This window comes from Dioscorea cayenensis, chromosome 17 (genome assembly GCF_009730915.1).
Source record: "Dioscorea cayenensis subsp. rotundata cultivar TDr96_F1 chromosome 17, TDr96_F1_v2_PseudoChromosome.rev07_lg8_w22 25.fasta, whole genome shotgun sequence".
NCBI classification, from domain to species: domain Eukaryota; kingdom Viridiplantae; phylum Streptophyta; class Magnoliopsida; order Dioscoreales; family Dioscoreaceae; genus Dioscorea; species Dioscorea cayenensis.
The window spans coordinates 20,773,078-20,793,344 of record NC_052487.1 but is presented as its reverse complement, the minus strand read 5'-3'; the positions used below and the strand labels follow the sequence as shown (position 1 = coordinate 20,793,344).

The 20,267-nt window shown below is 32.0% G+C and overlaps 3 protein-coding genes and 1 pseudogene across 3 annotated transcripts; 2 read left to right on the top strand and 2 right to left on the bottom strand.

Moving 5' to 3' along the window:
• The first annotated feature begins 7,352 nt into the window (after positions 1–7,352).
• LOC120279950 lies at positions 7,353–8,271 on the top strand. The gene is made up of 2 exons (XM_039286635.1): positions 7,353–7,586; positions 7,703–8,271. Exons 1-2 carry the CDS (start codon positions 7,356–7,358, stop codon positions 8,165–8,167), a joined length of 696 nt encoding a protein of 231 aa, XP_039142569.1. The 5' UTR covers positions 7,353–7,355; the 3' UTR covers positions 8,168–8,271.
• Positions 8,272–8,695: 424 nt separating this feature from the next.
• Positions 8,696–12,832, bottom strand: LOC120280966 (annotated as a pseudogene).
• A 433-nt stretch (positions 12,833–13,265) lies between these two features.
• On the top strand, positions 13,266–15,661 carry LOC120281428 (NAC transcription factor NAM-B2-like). Its single transcript, XM_039288268.1, has 3 exons — positions 13,266–13,455; positions 14,588–14,862; positions 14,979–15,661. Exons 1-3 carry the CDS (start codon positions 13,320–13,322, stop codon positions 15,132–15,134), a joined length of 567 nt encoding a protein of 188 aa, XP_039144202.1. The 5' UTR covers positions 13,266–13,319; the 3' UTR covers positions 15,135–15,661.
• Positions 15,662–15,971: 310 nt separating this feature from the next.
• Positions 15,972–19,584, bottom strand: LOC120281403 (aldehyde dehydrogenase family 2 member C4-like). Its single transcript, XM_039288245.1, has 9 exons — positions 19,419–19,584; positions 18,301–18,443; positions 17,810–18,193; positions 17,611–17,700; positions 17,170–17,343; positions 16,937–17,074; positions 16,681–16,818; positions 16,517–16,578; positions 15,972–16,405 (listed from the first exon to the last, which is right to left on the bottom strand). The coding sequence occupies exons 1-9, from the start codon at positions 19,510–19,512 to the stop codon at positions 16,132–16,134; spliced, it is 1,497 nt and encodes a 498-aa protein (XP_039144179.1). The 5' UTR covers positions 19,513–19,584; the 3' UTR covers positions 15,972–16,131.
• Between the last annotated feature and the right edge of the window lie 683 nt (positions 19,585–20,267).

Sequence of the window (20,267 nt, the reverse complement as noted above, 5' to 3'; positions counted from 1 at the left end):
CAAGCACTGTTTCCCAAACCACTGTTCAACAGGAAATTGAGCATAAATTAATAGGAAGGTATATCACCAAGCAATACAGCATAATGATAATAATAAGATCATAGACAGTGCCTTTGAAGTTATGCTTGACATGGATATGCCAACAAAATTTGCACCCGCCTCTGTTGCAACAGCTTTAGCAAGCATGGTTTTCCCCGTACCAGGAGGACCAAAGAGCAGTATTCCCTTGCATGGCTGGTGAAAAAATTCTAAAAAAATTAACACTTGCATTGAGAAGAAATTATATTTGAAATGAGATAGAGTAAATCCTAGTTGCCCGAATTCCAAGAAGACAACTTTAACATGAAGTGCAGATAAAGTGATGAAATGTTCATATAACTTGCAGTGTTCTTGTTACATAGACAATATTTCAAGTTGTTTCTTTAGAATTGACAACCAAGGATAAAACCTAACAATACAGAAGGGCCTTCTCACATTTCAAGCCCTAAAATATCCAACATTCACCAATTAATTTAGAATCCACTGCCTGGTTGTACAGTATAGAGGTCCATAATAGGTCTTAATGACCAGTGATCACAAAAGCAATAACTGGACATATAGATTTCAACTGTCATGGCTATTTCCAATAATTAACACTTACCTTGCATTAGATACCAACTCTTGAGAAATTTAATTTGATATTTGTATAGAACACAATTTTACAGGCAAGCATATTATTCTAGTAAAGATAACAGTACAACTAATGATGTTGACCTTAGTTTCAGATAAAAATGAGCAAAGTTCAATAAGGTTATGGCTGCTCAGCTTCCATGTCAAAAACCAAAGTTTCAGTCCAAGAGAAACCTAGTGATCAGTGTGGACTGTATACTACAAATTGATCAACCAGTCTTTGATTGCAAATTCATGGTTTGTATGAAGTATGAACCATTGTAACCACAGTAATTTCCACGAAAACAAAATATACAAATATAAAAATTCAGCATTGCAATAATCCCTAAGACAAAAATCTTAAGCTAAGTAATATTGTGATTCAAATCCTAACCAGTTGTACAACTCTGGCATTGACATATTCATTTCGATATGATTCTGTGAAAATAAACGGAATATCACAAAATTCTAATTACAAAATAGAAAAACACCAACCATACAGAAGGATAGAAAAACAAGCTCACAACCTAACCACAATATCCTCCTCGCAGAAGTACTGCAAGAAAAAAAATAGACCAACAATATAACAGATCATCAACTTGCAACAACAACATTGGTTTCTCAGAGCACAATGCATTCCATAATATATCACAAAAACTCTCAGCAACTACTAGGGATATCCCTGTAACCCATAAAAATTCTAACAAAAAAAAAAAAAATCTGGTTTTATACAAAGTTGGCAATATCTAGCCTTAATAATGGATATTCGATGCAAGATCACTTCTATATCTTTGATAACAACAGCTACACATAGTAAACCACTAGTCCCCTGTAAAGTTGTGATCTCCACTTAATCACCCCCAATGAACTTAAACCTACTACTAGTACAACAATAACAACAACAACAAGAAGGAGCCGTAAGCCCCTACTATTTGGGTCTGCCAAATGAACTTGAACCTATAAAAGCGTGCTCGCGCACACACACGCACACACAAAAAAAACCCAGCAACAACCCTTGTTTTTCTCTCCTAGATAGCATCTTGTTGCAGTGAAACCTCATATGCAATCGAACAAAGAACCACAGCCTATTATGGTGCCATTTCCCATATGTTTGATACTTTCAATGAAAAACAAGTTTTTTAATATGTAATTGTTATGTTTTTATTGAAACCAATGTACCCAGTCTTCTTATCGGTTAAAATTGGAACAAAAACTTCTTTTTCAAGAACTAGTTCCAGTAACCACCACAGGCCAAAAATTTTGGGAATCAACAAAGTTAAACCATAGAACTGCATGCCTTGATCTATAATGGCAAGTACTTGCAACTTACAGATCGGATGCCAAGAATGTTAGCCTTGGCCTTAAGAGTCTCAACATCTCGATCCAACTGTTGTTTCCAATCTAAGAGTTGGGCCTCATCTTGCAGTGGTTTCTCATAATATCAGATAGACAGTCTCCTATACTCAAATAGCTTTCAGATGGGAAACAAGAGGTTAAAAGCATGCCTATGGTATTTGGATGGTAATTTTTTTGGGAGAATAAACTTGTTAGTTGCATCATTGCCTTTGGGACTTCTTTGTTTCTATCATGAAGTCTACCTAAGTTATCCTGCATATTATAAATGATCTGCTTGTTAATATTAAAGATTGTGAAAAATATACGACATATAACACTATTTTCTTTAATCATTTTCAAAAGCACAGCCATTGCTCCTTTTGCCAGATCAATTAACATGCACGTCTGTTTTGTGAAAATACTAAAGAAGCACTATCAGATTAGAAAAATAATCAGGGATTACCAGAAAAGCAAAGTCCAAAAGTGCTATCTGGGTACTCCCAAATTTTATGAAAAGAAAACCACCATGATGTGACTGCAAAATAGATATGCCACATGAATAATTAGACACTGCAATATATTCTGTTGAACATTACAACAGAAGAAAAATGTTTAACAAAAGAAAGTTAATATGAACATGTCAAAATAATAATTGTAACCTTTTCTTTACGACTGCCCATATGGTTATGGGAACCTATCACAAGAACACCAGCAGGTACCAATTCAAGTTTTGCTTTCAAGGTCAAATACGAATATGTACTTCCACCCAAAGATTTCTCAATATCTTTCAAAAATATTATTAGAGGACCACTTTTACTTTCTTCACATACAACCTGCACAAAATGATGGAGTAAGCACAAGAAAATGCAGTGGTATATGATAATTTAGACAGCATGATGCAAGAAAACTAGATCAGACCTCCAGCAACTCATTAATGGCAAAGCCTTTCACTGTCCTCACCACCAGAATAATCAAGATGAAGTAAGTCAGCTGAAAAAAATTGTAAGATAGAAGCAATCAATAAATATTCTGTCCATGATTGAGCATGGCTTCCTCTGACACTCACTGTGGCAAAAGAACCCAGTCACGATCTTCTTCACAAAGACCCCCAAGATCATTACCATCAGGAATTTGCCTATCGAATCACACACCAACTTTGGAGGATTCATTTTCAAACGTAAGAACAACTTTCCCTCTATAACCATAGTTTGGACCCTTGAACATAGCATTAAAAACAATATATAAGAAAAGAATGCACACAAAGTAACAACAAAAAAGAAACAATTTGGAGAATAATCAAAAGAATCTGGATGTTGTCAATGATTTTGCAAGTATGCTCATAGTTACTTCTGACATCACATTACATCCAAGAATACATTGCACAGATAAATAAGCAACTACTACTGAAGAGAGTTGTCTTTTTTCTAATTTAATCAGACCAAGTATGCCAAACCAACAAGCCTTACATACCCAAAGAAAATATCTTTGAAATAAATCCAAATTTGACCGTCTCTGTACTACTTCAACATCTAGAAAATTAAGTACATTCGGAAAATAAAAAATAAAAAAAAATCAGTGATTAACGAATTAAGGATATGCTAAACATAAGGTAGTATCTAAAAAATTCTTGACCATGCATTGTACAGCTAACCTTGAGCAAGTGGATAAGTTACAAGTACTACTTTGGTCTCCACCAAGTTAAAATCACAGTGATCCACCCAAATGAAACTATGTATGTTCCCTTATGAGAAAACTCATCAAATCTTTTGTCAAAGTTCTCGTATGAAATTTGAAGATGTAAAAGGGCCAAAAGCTTAAATATATAGCTGGTCTCAATAAAAGTTGGAAGTATAAATACTTATTCAAATAACATGAGAGCATGAGCATACCATTTGATAAGTGAGATGAAGTATAGAGATGCCATGAATAAAAATTTGAAAAATGAGTCTTTGATTAGAGGAGAATATTCGTGAGCAACAAAAGAACAGAGAAAAATAAAAATACAGTACATTAGCAGCAACAACAAACATAGAAGAAATCAAGAAGCCCTTTACATTCAATAGACAGAATGAGATGCAAGATAAGGGCAAAGTTGAAATCGGAGGCATGCATGAATCGAGGTGTACCTTCAGTGATGGGGATTTTGGAGAGGAGTTTGGCGAAGTCGTTCTTAGCGATGCGGAGCTCGGCATTCTCTTCACGAAGGGCTTTGAGCTTGTCGGTGATGGGAAGCTCAAGGGATCAGCGATGGGAAGCCTCGATCGAGAAGAAGCCCGCGAGGGATGTCGTCGTCGGCGCCGGCGGTGGCTTCGCCGGCAACGGTGACGCCGAAGGAGGCGCTGAGGGAGAGGATTGCTGGAGTTTGCCCGTTGTACGGGTATGTGTTTTTAAATTATTTTATTTTAATTATTTTTTATTATTATAATAAAATTACTTTTTAGTCCTTCTTTTTTTGAAAAAACTTACCTAACTCCTCCTATTTTCTAATATTTAATAATATTTAAATAAAATATTAATATTTAGATCCGTTTCTAGTCCCTAGTAAAAACGGATTGGAAAATATTTTCTAATATTTAAATAAAATATTAATTTTTAGATCCGTTTCTAATCCTTGATTAGAAACGGACTTTCTTGTAGTGTATGTTGTGTTTGTATCCATTGTGCTCCACATTATGAGATACTTATTTTATGTATTTTAATAATCATTGTAAAACGTGATTTATTATGAATTCCTTGTATATGTGTAATAGTCAACATTAGTACACTGCAATGATGAGGTATTGTCATAGTTTCATCCGGAAGATCAAGAGTTTGAATCTTTCGGGCACCCTCACTCTATGTGGTTTGTCCATTTTGCCACAAAAATCTTGCCTTTTCTTTTATGAATATGGACAAGATAGATCAAGTATGTGCATGGTCAATGAATCAATTTATCAACCCATTTATGCTTTCACTTTATGTGAGATGTGATTCGAATATGTGTCTTTGACTAGCTCACAAATATCACACAAGGGATTTAGATACTAATAAATCAAGAGATTGTTCATTGTTATTAACTTTTTTATCTACTGCTAATCATATTTATTTTTATTATTAATATTATTTGAGGCAACTCTATATGAATTTAACTCAACCAAGTAATACTTGAAGTCAACAATATTACCACCATAAGAATAATTGATTGAATATGTATAGATGTTAGTTGTATTTGTAGATAACATGCATGAATTAAGGAAAGATTTTTTCAGTACTGAGTCTACTGACAGAGCATAACATATATAAAAAAGATAACTTACTCCAAGCACAAATAAAATTAAAACAAAAACTTCACCAACAAAAATTTATATATATACATGCAAATGAAGCTTAAGATTTTTATCCTCTATACCACTAAAAAAGAAGATCGAATTTCTCATCATATATATATATATATATATACATATATGAAGATATAAAAATATTGAATTATTTGTTATATATGTGCCCATGACCATGAGTCTACGTTAATCTACATTAATCTCTTATAAATTATAATCAAATAAAATTATTATGCTTGCTTTCAACTTCTGTGGCTTTTCATGCGTGGTTTCCTTTACCGTATGTGTAATTGTGTGTAAAATAATAATAATAATAATAATAATAATAATAATAATATTATTATTATTATTATTATTATTATTAATGTTGTGATTGACTTTCTAGAAACACTATCTTTTTAAAACAATTCAAATGATTAAAATCAAAATTTTAAATTTAATTTAAAACTTCGTTGAAATATATATATATATATATATATTTAAATTGTTTTTTAAAAAAGAATAAATCAAAAATTTGAATGAAAACTAAATTTTATTTGACTAGGATTAGAAATTAATATCAATTATTAAAATCTAAAGGGTATTTTTATCCATTTTATCCATTTGTTTTTATCCATTTTATCCACTCATTTAAAATTATCTAATTTAATTTAGCAATTGCCTTTTCCTATAAATTACCACCACAACTAAAATTTTCACTTGCTAAAAAAGGTCTTACATCAAAGAAAGTAGAAGCGGAAGAAGAGTGCGAGATTAATACAATGCCTTCTGTAGATCTTATTATTGGGATGCGATTTGTCCCAAGAGATGATGAACTTCTTGTTCACTTATATAATAAGGTTACAGGCATGTTAAAATTTCCACAACAATTCAATGTTATCATCGATGCAAAAATTTACGATACTGAGCCTTGGAAACTTAGAAGTAATAATTCTTTTCACTTTTGTTTTTGAATATTAAAATAAAATTTGATGAATTCTCACGTGTTAATAAGCATGCATATTTCAAACCTTGTGTTCTATGATCTCTTATTCTATGTCCTCTTTTCTATTTTGTTATTATTATTATTTGTATTAATTTGGATTATATTTTATAGTGTGAGGTATTATTTATCTAAATATTAAATAGACATGTAAAATAGTATCCATGCTTCCATGATCTATGTCTACCTGGCGTTGTTTATGAGGGGAAGCTCACGCATATTTTTTTTTTAATTTTTTATTATTTCTTAATTAATTTTTTTTTTTTTATAAATCTAGGGTTTTGATACGGAAATTGTATATAATTATTTCAAAAAAACAAAGATAACTTTGAATGAAAACTCTCTTTATTTATTAGACTAGGATTATAGTCTGTTTTTATTTTTATTAAGTTAATTAATTGCTACTTAAAATTTAATTGATATTCAACCTGCCCGAATTATATATTTTACAATTATTGTATTTTTTAATTTAATTTATGTAATACCTAGTAAAAATAATAATAATAAAATAACATTTTAATTATGAGAATTTCTAGGGGTTATTTTACAATTTGGCTTTGAGTGATTAAAATAGAATCTAGAAATCCTACTTTGTTAATGTAATACCTGGTTAAAAAATAATAATAAAATAAAATTTTAATTATGAGAATTTCTAGGGGTTATTAAGTAATTTAGCTTTGAAAGATTAAAAAAAAATTAGGGTTTTTAGATTCTATTTTAATTAATCAAAGATAAATTGCAAAATAACCCCTGGAAATTCTCATAATTAAAATGTTATTTATTTATTATTATTTTTACTAGGTATTACAATTTATGCAAGTGATATAATAATATTCATAAATTTATCCTAAATAAAAGTACATCCACTTACTTGTACGGGATACATATTTTTATAAATACACATAATTTATAGAGAAAAATTTGATGATAGGTATTCCATGAAATTAAATTTTAAATAAATAGTTACTATATTATGCATGAGGAATTTTATGTTTATTTTGAATAACTATAATCCATATTATTTTGTAGGGGATACTTCGTATAAACTGGAGAATGAAGTATATTATTTTTCAATGGCGAAACGTAAAAGTCGACAAGGAAGAAATAATATATTAGAAAGAACCGCAGGCAATGGTTATTGGCATATGAATGGTCAAAATATTCTTATAAAATATAATGGTGAAGTTTTTGGTCATAAGACTGCTTTGAAGTATTATCACTATGATAAAAATAAAAAGAAAGTGCAAACCAAATGGCTCATGAATGAATACAGACTGAAGGCGTTGTCAGATGACTTTCAGAAGGTATGCAGCAGAACAAATTATTAATAAAGAAAGTTAGATACTTTGTTGTTTAATTATTAATTTGTTGAACATGTGAACCAACTGACGTGTGGTGTGTGTGAATGCATGCAATGCAGCCTGCAGAGTTGGTGTTGTGCCGTATTCAGAGGACAAGGACAGGGAGTGACGTAGAAGAGGAATTTGCTTATCATCAAGCAACATTGCCAAATCAAGTTCAAGATCCAGTTAATTCTGATGATTGGGAGAGACTAAGATCGAAGAGGTTGAAGAGGGACAAGATTAATAATGGCACTCAATATGGCAGCACAAATTATCAACAACAAGAAGATTATCAACAACAATGGCTTGACACTGGAAAGGAGAACTCCACTGTTGCACCACCGTGCTTTGATATGCAACATGCTTCTGAAACAGGGAATGAGAAAGACAATGCCTTAGGTGATGATTGGATGGCAATGATAGAAGTACCATCACCCAGTGTTTTGCTCCCTTTCTCTGATGATGTGTTTAAGCTTGATGAGCACATGATGAATGCTTCCCTGAATACAGCAGCAGCGGCAGCAGCAACCACAACGACATGACGTTGAGATGATGAGCAGCAATAGTGTTCCTCATGATGATAATTAGTATGACGAAGTTGATGAATGGTTGAAAAATACAAATATTTTAGATACACTGGTACTGATGTATAATTTCAAGGGTTTTCAACATATGTAAGAAAGACTGATTATTTTAGTGTGATAATAAAATGAGTACATATTTAATATTGTTGGTTGATGCATTTTGATTATTTGATGCATGCATTTCTCTGCTTTCACCCTAATTACAGAAATTATGATGGGGAATTGTTACTATATGATGACATTAATATCTTTCAAATCCTTTGTTTATATTTTTTTTTTGTTAAGTGAGAGAAGAAAAATTTTAGTAAATCTTTATTTTTCTCTTGTGATAGTTGTACATGAAGCAATTCCTTTGATCAATGGCCATGCTATTATATATATGCTACTCTGTATGACTTGCTGTAATACAGACCAGAAGAACATTGCTGATTCAAAGCTTGGATTTTTGGTATTCCAAAACATGAATTGTTATAATTATTGACCTTGAAAAAAAAAAAAAGCTTAAGAACAGAGTGTTCTGTAGTACATAATGGAGTATTTATTCATTTAGAATTGAGAGCAGAGTTTGGTTCCAATAATTACCATATTAAAGCCAGGGAGAACCAAAGATGGGAGTGACTACTGACTTAACTTGAAGGTATTTATCAAGTGCATTGAGTCCCAAATCTCTTCCGAAGCCGCTCATCTTGTATCCTCCATAAGGACAGTCTCGGTCGAAAGCAAAGTAGCAGTTTATCCATATAACGGCAGAACGTATCGATCTCGATACTCTGTTAGCTGTGTTGAGATCCTTGGTCACAATGCCTGCTGCCAGTCCATTCTTAGTGCTATTGGCTTTCTCAATCACTTCCTCAATTGTTCTCCAGAAATCAAAAAAAGAAGATGGAGCCTATCAATTCCTCAAATCACTCACAAAACATTGTACATTGATGCATTATTAATTGCAGAAATTAAGTGGAGATTTACTTGAACTTTATGAGAGACATCACTGGTCCAAATATTTCATCTTGTGCAATCTTCATATCATCCTTTCAAGACCATTGCCGCATTGTTTGACAGATTGAGTTTTAACATTAGAAACACAAACAACAGTCATCTGAAAAACGAATAAAATTATGAAGATTACTCACTTTGACATCAGTAAATATCGCGGTTCAATGTAGTAACCTTTCTCTCCGCAGGCTTTCCTCCAGTGAGCACTGTTGCTCCCTCTTCTATACCAATGTCGATGTATTTGAGAACCCTTTCAAACTGCATCTTGTCCACCTTCAAACAACAGTAATTCCAAATTTTCATTTGATAGTTTAGTTCATCGTATTCTTTGGTCATATATATATATATATATATATATACATTTTGAGCAAAGAACACAGAAAAAGAAGTGAGTTAGAAAATCACTTGAGGCCCTTGATGACCTTAAGGATTAAAAGGATCACCAACCACCCAGTTCTTACACCTCTCCACTGATTTCTTTACAAACTCATCATAGATCCCTTCTTGCACATAAATACAAGACCCTGCCACACAAATCTCGCCCTGCATTTCATCCCAAAAAAAAAATTGTGACATCTTTCTTTATTGTTAAAAATTGATGAACATATATGCTCACAAGTTTGGCAAGAAAACAAGACCTTGTTGGTAAATATGTATGTGTGGGCCAGAGCAACTGCCATATCGACATCGGCATCATCAAAAATGAGGACCGGAGACTTTCCTCCCAATTCAAGTGACACAGTCTTCAAGTTGCTCTTTGCTGCAGCTTCCATAATTAGTCTTCCTACTTCTTTTGATCCAGTGAAACTCACCCAAAAATAATTACAAGATGGCAAACAAGCATTAGAACTTGTAAAACTTGATACTTATATAATTTCATCAACACAATCACAAGTTACAAACACTACTCTACATTGCCATTATGTTTGAATGACATACTAATGAATGCAACAACCATTAGAACAAATCTCGAAACTGAAGTTTTACTGACACTATGATTTATCATTGTACAAATCTATACAAATAAATTCGTTGGTACATATAAAAAAGGTATGCAATTAATGGGCAAAATCTATTACTGCATCAACATCCATATGAGAAGCAAGAGCAGCACCAGCTGTAGGACCAAATCCAGTGACTACATTGATCACTCCATCAGGAATACCTGCCTGCAAGAGTGCAAATACTTAAAACCATTGCTTGTTTTCGCTTCAATAATGTTATTTTTACAAACTAGACTTCCATATTTTGAGAGTTTCGCAAACAAACACAATGTACCAGTTTAGCTAAATGGCAATAGTAGAGGGCGGAGAGCGGAGTTTGCTTGGCCGGTTTGTCCACAGGCATTCAAATAATCAATCAAGATGTCAACCATTTTGTGATTAGCAACTCATGAACCATCTTCATTTTGTGATTAGCTTTCCATAAACAGACAATGCTCGTGGATTGCTGGCTATTAACAATATGATTGCTTAAATAGGCAGCAAATTACCTCAAATTGCATAACCAATCATCTGGACAACGCGGTCAAAAATACTACTTTTCTCTGATTCAAATGACTTCCAATTAAGGAGGCCTTTGTAGATGATAAATGCAGCCACTGGTTTACTATTGCTGAAACCTATGTTTCAAAAAACACAATTGATTAAAGCATCAATGTTCTCCTGTAAGAAGACAATCTCTAAGTCAATAATAAAGCATTATATACAGAAAGCATTTCAACATAAGACCTCGACAACTTGGGGTTAGAGTTTGCATAATCCTGGGCATTGGTGGGGCACTACACGGTTTCTAAGAAAAACATAAACATTATTTTAATAGATCAAACTTTATGAGAAGAATTACAAGAATATTAGACATTCAATATGATCATGTTCATTGCATCATTTACAAGTAACTCTGACAATGTTGACAATATTCATAATTCAATGAAAAGAAATTGTAAGGTGATAATTTTATAAATTATGTTGTTTTCATTATGACATGTTCTATCCTTTTTCTTTATTTTTATCTACTCTGCTTATATTGGTTATTCTGCCCATATTATCCTTTCAATTAAGCAAACTTAATCATAGAAAACATAAGCAACGGGATGTGCATTGATCACCTTAAGCTCTTTGAACTCAACATGGCCATAATCCAAATTCTGCAAGGAAAATAAAGCAAAAACATTAGAAACAAAGTAAAAAAGACTAATTGGGACTAAAATCAAGATCTGCATTTCATTAAGAATGAAACATTTGTAACTGAGAGCATTTTATGTATTTTAGTTGAGACTACTTGGGTGTATGCTAATCAAACTCTCCTTCCACATTGCATTTTATATATATGAATCAAGAAATGCTTCTATAAATTAATGAAAAGAAAACAAGGAATGCAATCTAAAAAGAAAGAAAATAACCTGGAGTTCAATATCAACATAATCAGAGCCAAACTCCATTGCCAAAAGAAAGTGCCTCAAACCTCGAAATCTCATCACCTTCATACTCACCTCCTTCCCACTTTAGCCTTAAATCACCAACACAAAAATCAAAGAGAGCTCTTCACAGCAGCGCAGAGAAAGAGAAACAGAGAAACAGTATACTACTGGCTATCAAAGTTATGTAAGACTACAACATCAACGATGCCATATTCTGGCAAAAAGGCTAGGAAAATGCAATAGAAGGCCTGCTCAACAATGACTGTCAAGTAGAAATGCATCCATTGAGTCACTTGCTCATGCATGAATATCTAGACACATTAAGCAATGGACTAGTGGGCCTTTAAATTAAAGATAATGGCAAATTAATTCAGCACACAAAAGAACTTCCCAACGATAAAAAAAAAAAAAAATCAACCTATTGCTTACGGATATCCATGAATTCATATATTTAACAAACATTACATTTTATTTCAAGCATTACAACAAACACATCAATGCCAACATAAACAGGGTAACATAAAGCCAGTCTTAACCAAGTATCCGCTCAGACATAACAAAGATCAAAAGCATTGATGATTGTCTGCAACATACTTGCATATATGAATGACCAATGTCCCTTCCATTACTATGAAAATTTTGAGGAACTTGCAATTATGAAATTAGGGCATAAAAAATCAAGGGAAAGAAAAAAAAACATACAGGTTAATCAAATTCTTTAAATCACTAACCTCTATAAATCAAAGCAAAAAAAAATCTCTCATTAACTCATAAATTTCTCACAATCACATCAAAAACGAATACAATTACATGATTAAAGAGGCAACTGAAAGTACCTCAAGACTACGGCCATGGTGCGAAGCTTAGAACGTAGTGGAGGCCATTCTCGGAGAGAAGTAGATCAGGAGTGAGCTTAGTCTTGGTAGCGCGGTGCCCTAGCTACTCCTCTCCCTAACCCAACTACACCACTGCCGTCAGATATAGAACAACCAAAATGGAGAACACCGGAGAGAAATGTGAAATTAAAGAGGGAATACTGACGAGAGAGAGAGAGAAAGGTTTCTCACCAACACCCCCCATCACCGCCGTAGCCATCGCCTCACCTTCGCCGTCGCCGTCGCCGTCGCCGTCGCCGTCGATGAGGGAGAACAGAGAGATCGGCTGAGAGGGAGGATGAAGATCTCACTCCTCATCACCATGGAAAGGGTCCACAGTGAAATAGGTCTTAATTTTTTTTAATAACATTTAATCATTTATTATTATTATTATTATTATTATTATTAACATTGTGATTGACTTTCTAGAAACACTATCTCTTTAAAACAATTCAAATGATTAAAATCAAAATTTAAAATTTAATTTAAAACTTCTTTGAAATATATATATATTTAATATTTAAAAAAAAAAGGGATAAATCATAAATTTGAATGAAAACTAAATTTTATTTGAGTAGGATTAGAAATTAATATCTATTATTAAAATCAAAAGGATATTTTTATCCATTTTATCTATTTGTTTTTATCCATTTTATCCATTTATTTAAAATTATCCAATTAAATTTAGTAATTGCCTTTTTCTATAAATTACCACAACAACTAAAATTTTCACTTGCTAAAAAAGTTCTTGCTTCAAAGAAAATAGAAACTGAAGAAGAGTGCGAGATCAATACAATGCATTTCTGTAGATCTTATTATTGGGATGCGATTTGTCCCAAGAGATGATGAACTTCTTGTTCACTTATATAATAAGGTTACATGCATGTTAAAAATTCCACAACAATTCAACGTTATCATCGATGCAAAAGTTTACGATACTGAGCCTTGGAAACTTAGAAGTAATATTTCTTTTCACTTTTGTTTTCGAATATTAAAATAAAATTTGATGAATTCTCACATGTTAATAAGCATGCATGTTTCAAACCTTGTGTTCTATGATCTCTTATTCTATGTCTTCTTTTCTATTTTGTTATTATTATTATTATTTGTATTAATTTGGATTATATTTTATAGAGTGAGGTATTATTTATCCAAATATTAAATATTAAATAGATATGTAAAATAGTATCCATGCTTCCATGATCTATGTCTACCTGGCGTTGTTTATGAGGGGAAGCTCACGCATATTTTTTTATTAATTTTTTATTATTTCTTAATTAATTTTTTTTATTTTTATAAATCTAGGGTTTTGATACGAAAATTGTATATAATTATTTCAAGAAAACAAAAATAACTTTGAATGAAAACAACGCCAGGATTACTAGAATTATAGTATCCATGCTTCCATGATCTATGACTAGGATTATAGTATGCTTTTATTTTTATTAAGTTAATTAATTGCTATTTAAAATTTTAATTGATATTCAACCTGCCGAATTATATATTTTACAATTATTGTATTTTTTTTTGTTTTGAATTTAATTTATGTAATACCTAGTAAAAAAATAATAATAAAATAACATTTTAATTATGAGAATTTCTAGGGGTTATTTTACAATTTAGCTTTGAGTGATTAAAATAGAATCTAGAAACCCTAGTTTTTAATGTAATATTTAGTAAAAAAATAATAAAATAAAATTTTAATTATGAGAATTTTTAGGGTTTATTAAGTAATTTAGCTTTGAAAGATTAAAAAAACTAGGGTTTTTAGATTCTATTTTAATTAATCAAAGATAAATTGCAAAATAACCCCTGGAAATTCTCATAATTAAAATGTTATTTATTTATTATTATTATTACTAGGTATTACAATTTATGCAAGTAATATAATAATATTCATAAATTTATCCTAAATAAAAGTACATCCACTTACTTGTACGGGATAAATATTTTTATAAATACACATAATTTATAGAGAAAAATTTGATGACAGATATTTCATGAAATTAAAATTTAAATAAATATTTACTATATTATGTGTGAAGAATTTTATGTTTATTTTGAATAACTATAAACCATATTATTTTGCAGGGGATACTTCGTATAAGCTGGAGAATGAAGTATATTATTTTTCAGTGGCGAAACGTAAAAGTCGACAAGAAAGAAATAATATATTAGAAAGAACCGCTGGCAATGGTTATTGGCATATGAATGGTCAAAATATTCCTATAAAATATAATGGTGAAGTTTTTGGTCATAAGACTGCTTTGAAGTATTATCACTATGATAAAAATAAAAAGAAAGTGCAAACCAAATGGCTCATGAATGAATACAGACTGAAGGCGCTGTCAGATGACTTTCAGAAGGTATGCAATAGAACAAATTACTAATAAAGAAAGTTAGATACTTTGTTGTTTAATTATTAATTTGTTGAACATGTGAACCAACTGACGTGTGGTGTGTGTGCACGCATGCAATACAGGCTACAGAGTTGGTGCTGTGCCGTATTCAGAGGACAAGGACAGGGGGTGACGTAGAAGAAGAATTTGCTTATAATTATAAAAATCAATCATCTGATTTTTATAACATTGCTGATCATCAAAGCAACATTGCCCGATCAAGTTCAAGATCCAGTTAATTATGATGATTGGGAGAGGCCAAGATCAAAGAGGTTGAAGAGGGACAACATTAATAATGGCACTCAATATGGCAGCACAAATTATCAGCAACAAGAAGATTATCAACAACAATGGCTTGACACTAGAAGGGAGAACTCCACTGTTGCACCACCGTGCTCTGATATGCAACATGCTTCTGAAGCAGGGAATGAGAAAGGCAATGCATTTGGTGATGATTGGATGGCAATGATAGAAGTACCATCACCCAATGTTTTGCTTCCTTTCCCTGATGATGTGTTTAAGCTTGAAGACTACATGATGAATGCTTCCCTGAATACAGCAGCAGCAGCAACAACCACAACAACATGACGTTGAGATGATGAGCAGCAGCAGTGTTCCTCATGATGATAATTAGTATGACGAAGTTGATGAATGGTTGAAAAACACAAATATTTAGATACATGGTACTGATGTATAATTTCAAGGGTTTTCCGCATATGTTATTATGTCCCTTGTAAGAAAGACTGATTATTGAAGTGTGATATAATAAAATGAGTACATAAATACATATTTAATGTTGTTGGTTGATGCATTTTGATTATTTGATGCATGCATTTCTCTGCTTTCACCCTAATTACAGAAATTATGATGGGGAAATATTACTATATGATGACATTATTATCTTTTTGATCCTCTGTTTATTTTTTTCTTTTTAAGTGTGAGAAGAAAATTTTTAGTAAATCTTTATTTTTCTCTTGTGATAGTTGTACATGAAGCAATTCCTTTGATCAATGGCCATGCTATTATATACCTGCTACTCTGTATGACTTGCTGAAATACAGACCAGAAGAACAATGTTGATTCCAAGCTTGGATTTTTGGTATTCCAAAACATGAATTGGTATAATTATTGATCATGAAAAAAATACAAGCTTAAGAACAGAGTGTTCTGTAGTACATAATGGAGTATTTATTTATTCAGAGTTGAGAGCAGAGTTTGGTTCCAATTAATATCATATTAAAGCCAGGGAGAACCAAAGATGGGAGTGACTACTGACTTAACTTGAAGGTATTTATCAAGTGCATTGAGTCCCAAATCTCTTCCGAAGCCGCTCATCTTGTATCCTCCGTAAGGACAGTCTCGGTCGAAAGCAAAGTAGCAGTTTATCCATATAACACCAGAACGTATCGATCTCGATACTCTATTAGCTGTGTTGAGATCCTTGGTCACAATGCCCGCTGCCAGTCCATACTTAGTGCTATTGGCTTTCTCAATTGCTTCCTCAATTGTTCTTCAGAAATTAAAGAAAAAAAAAAAAAAAAAGCCCATCAATTCCTCAACTGACTCACAAAACATTGTACATTGATGCATTATTAATTGCAGAAATTAAGTGGAGATTTACTTGAACTTTATGAGAGACATCACTGGTCCAAATATTTCATCCTGTGCAATCTTCATATCATCCTGTCAAGACCATTGCCACATTGTTTCACAGATTGAGTTTTAACATTAGCAACACATACAACAGTCATCCGAAAAACGAATAAAATCATGAAGATTACTCACCTTGACATCAGTAAATATCGTCGGTTCAATGTAGTAACCTTTCTCTCCGCATGGCTTTCCTCCAGTGAGCAATGTTGCTCCCTCTTCTTTACCAATGTCGATGTATTTGAGAACCCTTTCAAACTGCATCTTGTCCACCTTCAAACAACAGTAATTCCAAATTTTTGTTTGATAGTTTAGTTCATCGTATTCTTTGGTCATATATATATACATTTTGAGCAAAGAACACAGAAAAAGAAGTGAGTTAGAAAATCACTTGAGGCCCTTGATGAACTTGAGGATTAAAAGGATCACCAACCACCCAGTTTTTACACTTCTCCACTGCTTTCTTTACAAACTCATCATAGATCCCTTCTTGCACATAAATACGAGACCCTGCCACGCAAATCTCGCCCTGCATTTCATCCAAACAAAAAAAATTTAACATCTTTCTTTGCTGTTAAAAATTGATGGACATTTATGCTCACAAGTTTGGCAAGAAAACAATACCTTGTTGGTAAATATGGATGTGTGAGCCAGAGCAACTGCCATATCGACATCGGCATCATCAAAAATGAGGACCGGAGACTTTCCTCCCAATTCAAGTGACACAGTCTTCAAGTTGCTCTTTGCTGCAGCTTCCATAATTAGTCTTCCTACTTCTGTTGATCCAGTGAAACTCACCTAAGAATAATTACAAGAAGGCAAACAAGCATTAGAACTTGTAAAACTCGATACTTCTATAATTTCATCAACACAATCACAAGTTACAAACACTACTCTACATTGCCATTATGTTTGAATGACATACTAATGAATGCAACAACCATTAGAACAAATCTAGAAACTGAAGTTTTACTGACACTATGATTTATCATTGTACAAATCTATACATATAAATTCTTTGGTACATATAAAAAAGGTATGCAATTAATGGGCAAAATCCATTACCGCATCAACATCCATATGAGAAGCAAGAGCAGCACCAGCTGTAGGACCAAATCCAGTGACTACATTGATCACTCCATCAGGAATACCTGCCTGCAAGAGCGCAAATACTTAAAACCATCACTCGTTTTCACTAGATTAATGTTATTTTTACAAACTATACTTCCGCATTTTGAGAATTTCACAAACAAACACAATGTACCAATTTAGCTAAATGGCAATAGTAGAGGGCGGAGAGCGGAGTTTGCTCGGCCGGTTTGACAACCATGGTACAACCAGCAGCCAATGCCGGAGCAACCTTGCAGAAAAACATGTTTGAAGGGTAGTTCCATGGAATGATATGGCCGACAACACCGACTGGTTCTTTCAATGTATATGCCTGAAACTCACCGGACATCTTCAGTGTGTCACCATGGATCTTGTCAGCAGCTCCGGCGTAGTACCGGAGCAAATTTGCACATCCAGGAATGTCCAAAATTTTTCCATGACTTAACAACTTGCCACCATCTAAACTATCAATACTTGCTAGCTCTTCTATGTTTTGATCAATCAAGTCCGCCAATTTCATCAAGATTCTCCCCCTTTGCTAATCACCATCCAAAATATCAAATCATGTTAATCAAATATATATATATATATATATATATATATGTTAAACTTTATTTGTGTCAATTTTCGGAGACAGATGTTTACATAGCCGGACATGCGAGGCCATGGGCCTTTGTCGAAGGCTTGTCGAGCAGCATTGACAGCTAAATCGATATCGGCTTTGTCACCTTCGGCTACTCTTGTTATTACATTGCCGGTGCGAGGATCTCTTGTTTCAAATGTTTTTCCTATATTAAATTCATAATTAAAAATATAAAATACATATGTTAAGAAATATGAATAAGGAACGAGCTAAATTATTTATTTATTTTTTTGGTTTGTTGACTCTAATTATGTAATGTTGAGAAGGTAATTTGTCATTGATTCACAATTAATTGTATTTAATTCTTGTCTATTTAGTCTCAAGTTGGCCAAATTAGGCCCTACTTAAATTAATATAAAACAAATGAAATCAAATCAAGCAACGACATAACCGAAGCCAATGCTTAATAATACAATGACTTGTCCATTTTTCTATTATTATAATTATTATAGTTAATTAATTTGTTTATTCTTCCAAAGATAGAGGATGGCTACATTAATGATGATAAGTAATATATAAATATATACTTCTTGAAGCCATTCTTATGTAAGTGTTAATTTTTATGTTTATTTTTCAAAGGTGGGAGGGTAGTGACAATAATGTTAATAAAAATATTTAAATATAAATATACTTCCGGAATAGAAAAGAAAATTAATACATGTTGAAAAAATCGGATAAGTGACCGAAGAACAGTCTCGATTTTAATAGTGATAATATTTTGATTTTTGATAAATAAACTAGAATGAATTTAAGAGAAAAAATAAAATTTGTTTTCATTATCAAAGATAATAATTAGTTTTTCAAATATATATATACACACATTTTATTTATATCTCAACTATAATTCCATTAAAATACTTTACAGTTTAACCAGCGTTATTTTTATTTTAATGACCAAATAAAACACTCAAGTTAGATGAAGTTTGGATTGAAGCAAAATGATGAAAAAAAAAAAAACAGTAATAAAATTTTTCTCTCATATTTTGTTTTCTCTCCCTCCCATTTCAGCCAGTAAAAACAGAAAGCAGAAAAACAAAACCTTATCTAAATCAAGGATGAGAACTAAGAAAGAAAATTTTAATATATAAATACACATAAATAGAGAAAGATAATAAAGTACCTGAGACTGAGTCAAGGAAGTGGCCATTGATGAAGAGCTTGGTGAACTTAATCTCTGGCATCTTAATCTCAGAGCCGTTGCAATCCATGGCCATGTCTTCCTAAGCCCTGTTCACCACTATACCTCTTTCTCTCTTTCTCTATATCTCTATGTTTTAGTCTCAACTCTTTTTGGATGACTTTTTGTGTAGGTACTTATCAAGTTGGGTGTTAGCAAAGAGTTGGGCATGGGTACCAACCACCACTTACCATATAATCTATTGGTATTTTGGTACTCATTTGAATTTTTTGTTTTTTTTTTTATAAATGATGAAAATTTAAATTACGAATAATGATATATTTTTAAGAGTGTGAATAATGAATATATAAATAATTTCAGTGTTCATGTGTATACAGGTCTTATTTTTAACTAATAAATAAGAATAAAATCAGTATACACATATTTTTGAGAGTGTGAATTAGTTTTATAATCTAATAATATTTGAGTTATTTTTTAAAAAAAATTTAATAATAATAAAAATTTGAATTAGAGATAAAAATATATTTTTAAAAATGTGAATAGTGGTTATATATGAGTAGTTCTAATGCTCTATATATATATATATATATATATATATATACACACCGACTTTATCTTTATTTGCTTCTATTAAAATTTGTACATGTTTCTGCTTTTTCATAGCCGCCTAACCTTTTGTTTTTTTTGTTTTTAAAAAATGAGCATATGTACCAAAATTAAAGCACTCTTGATTTTTTTTTTATTGACTATTTCTGTGACCACCCAACAAATGTCCAAATTATTTAAACAAATAAAACAAATTGGGCAGAATTGACCAAATGCTGAGAGTCT

Coding starts and splice junctions, on each gene's coding strand:
- LOC120279950 (XM_039286635.1), top strand. CDS start 7,356: ATGGCGAAACGTAAAAGTCGACAAGGAAGAAATAATATATTAGAAAGA. Junction 7,587..7,702: donor TGTCAGATGACTTTCAGAAG/GTATGCAGCAGA, acceptor CATGCAATGCAG/CCTGCAGAGTTGGTGTTGTG.
- LOC120281428 (XM_039288268.1), top strand. CDS start 13,320: ATGCGATTTGTCCCAAGAGATGATGAACTTCTTGTTCACTTATATAAT. Junction 13,456..14,587: donor TGAGCCTTGGAAACTTAGAA/GTAATATTTCTT, acceptor ATTATTTTGCAG/GGGATACTTCGTATAAGCTG. Junction 14,863..14,978: donor TGTCAGATGACTTTCAGAAG/GTATGCAATAGA, acceptor CATGCAATACAG/GCTACAGAGTTGGTGCTGTG.
- LOC120281403 (XM_039288245.1), bottom strand. CDS start 19,512: ATGGCCATGGATTGCAACGGCTCTGAGATTAAGATGCCAGAGATTAAG. Junction 16,579..16,680: donor CGATATTTACTGATGTCAAG/GTGAGTAATCTT, acceptor TGGTCTTGACAG/GATGATATGAAGATTGCACA. Junction 16,406..16,516: donor ATGTCTCTCATAAAGTTCAA/GTAAATCTCCAC, acceptor TAATTTCTGAAG/AACAATTGAGGAAGCAATTG.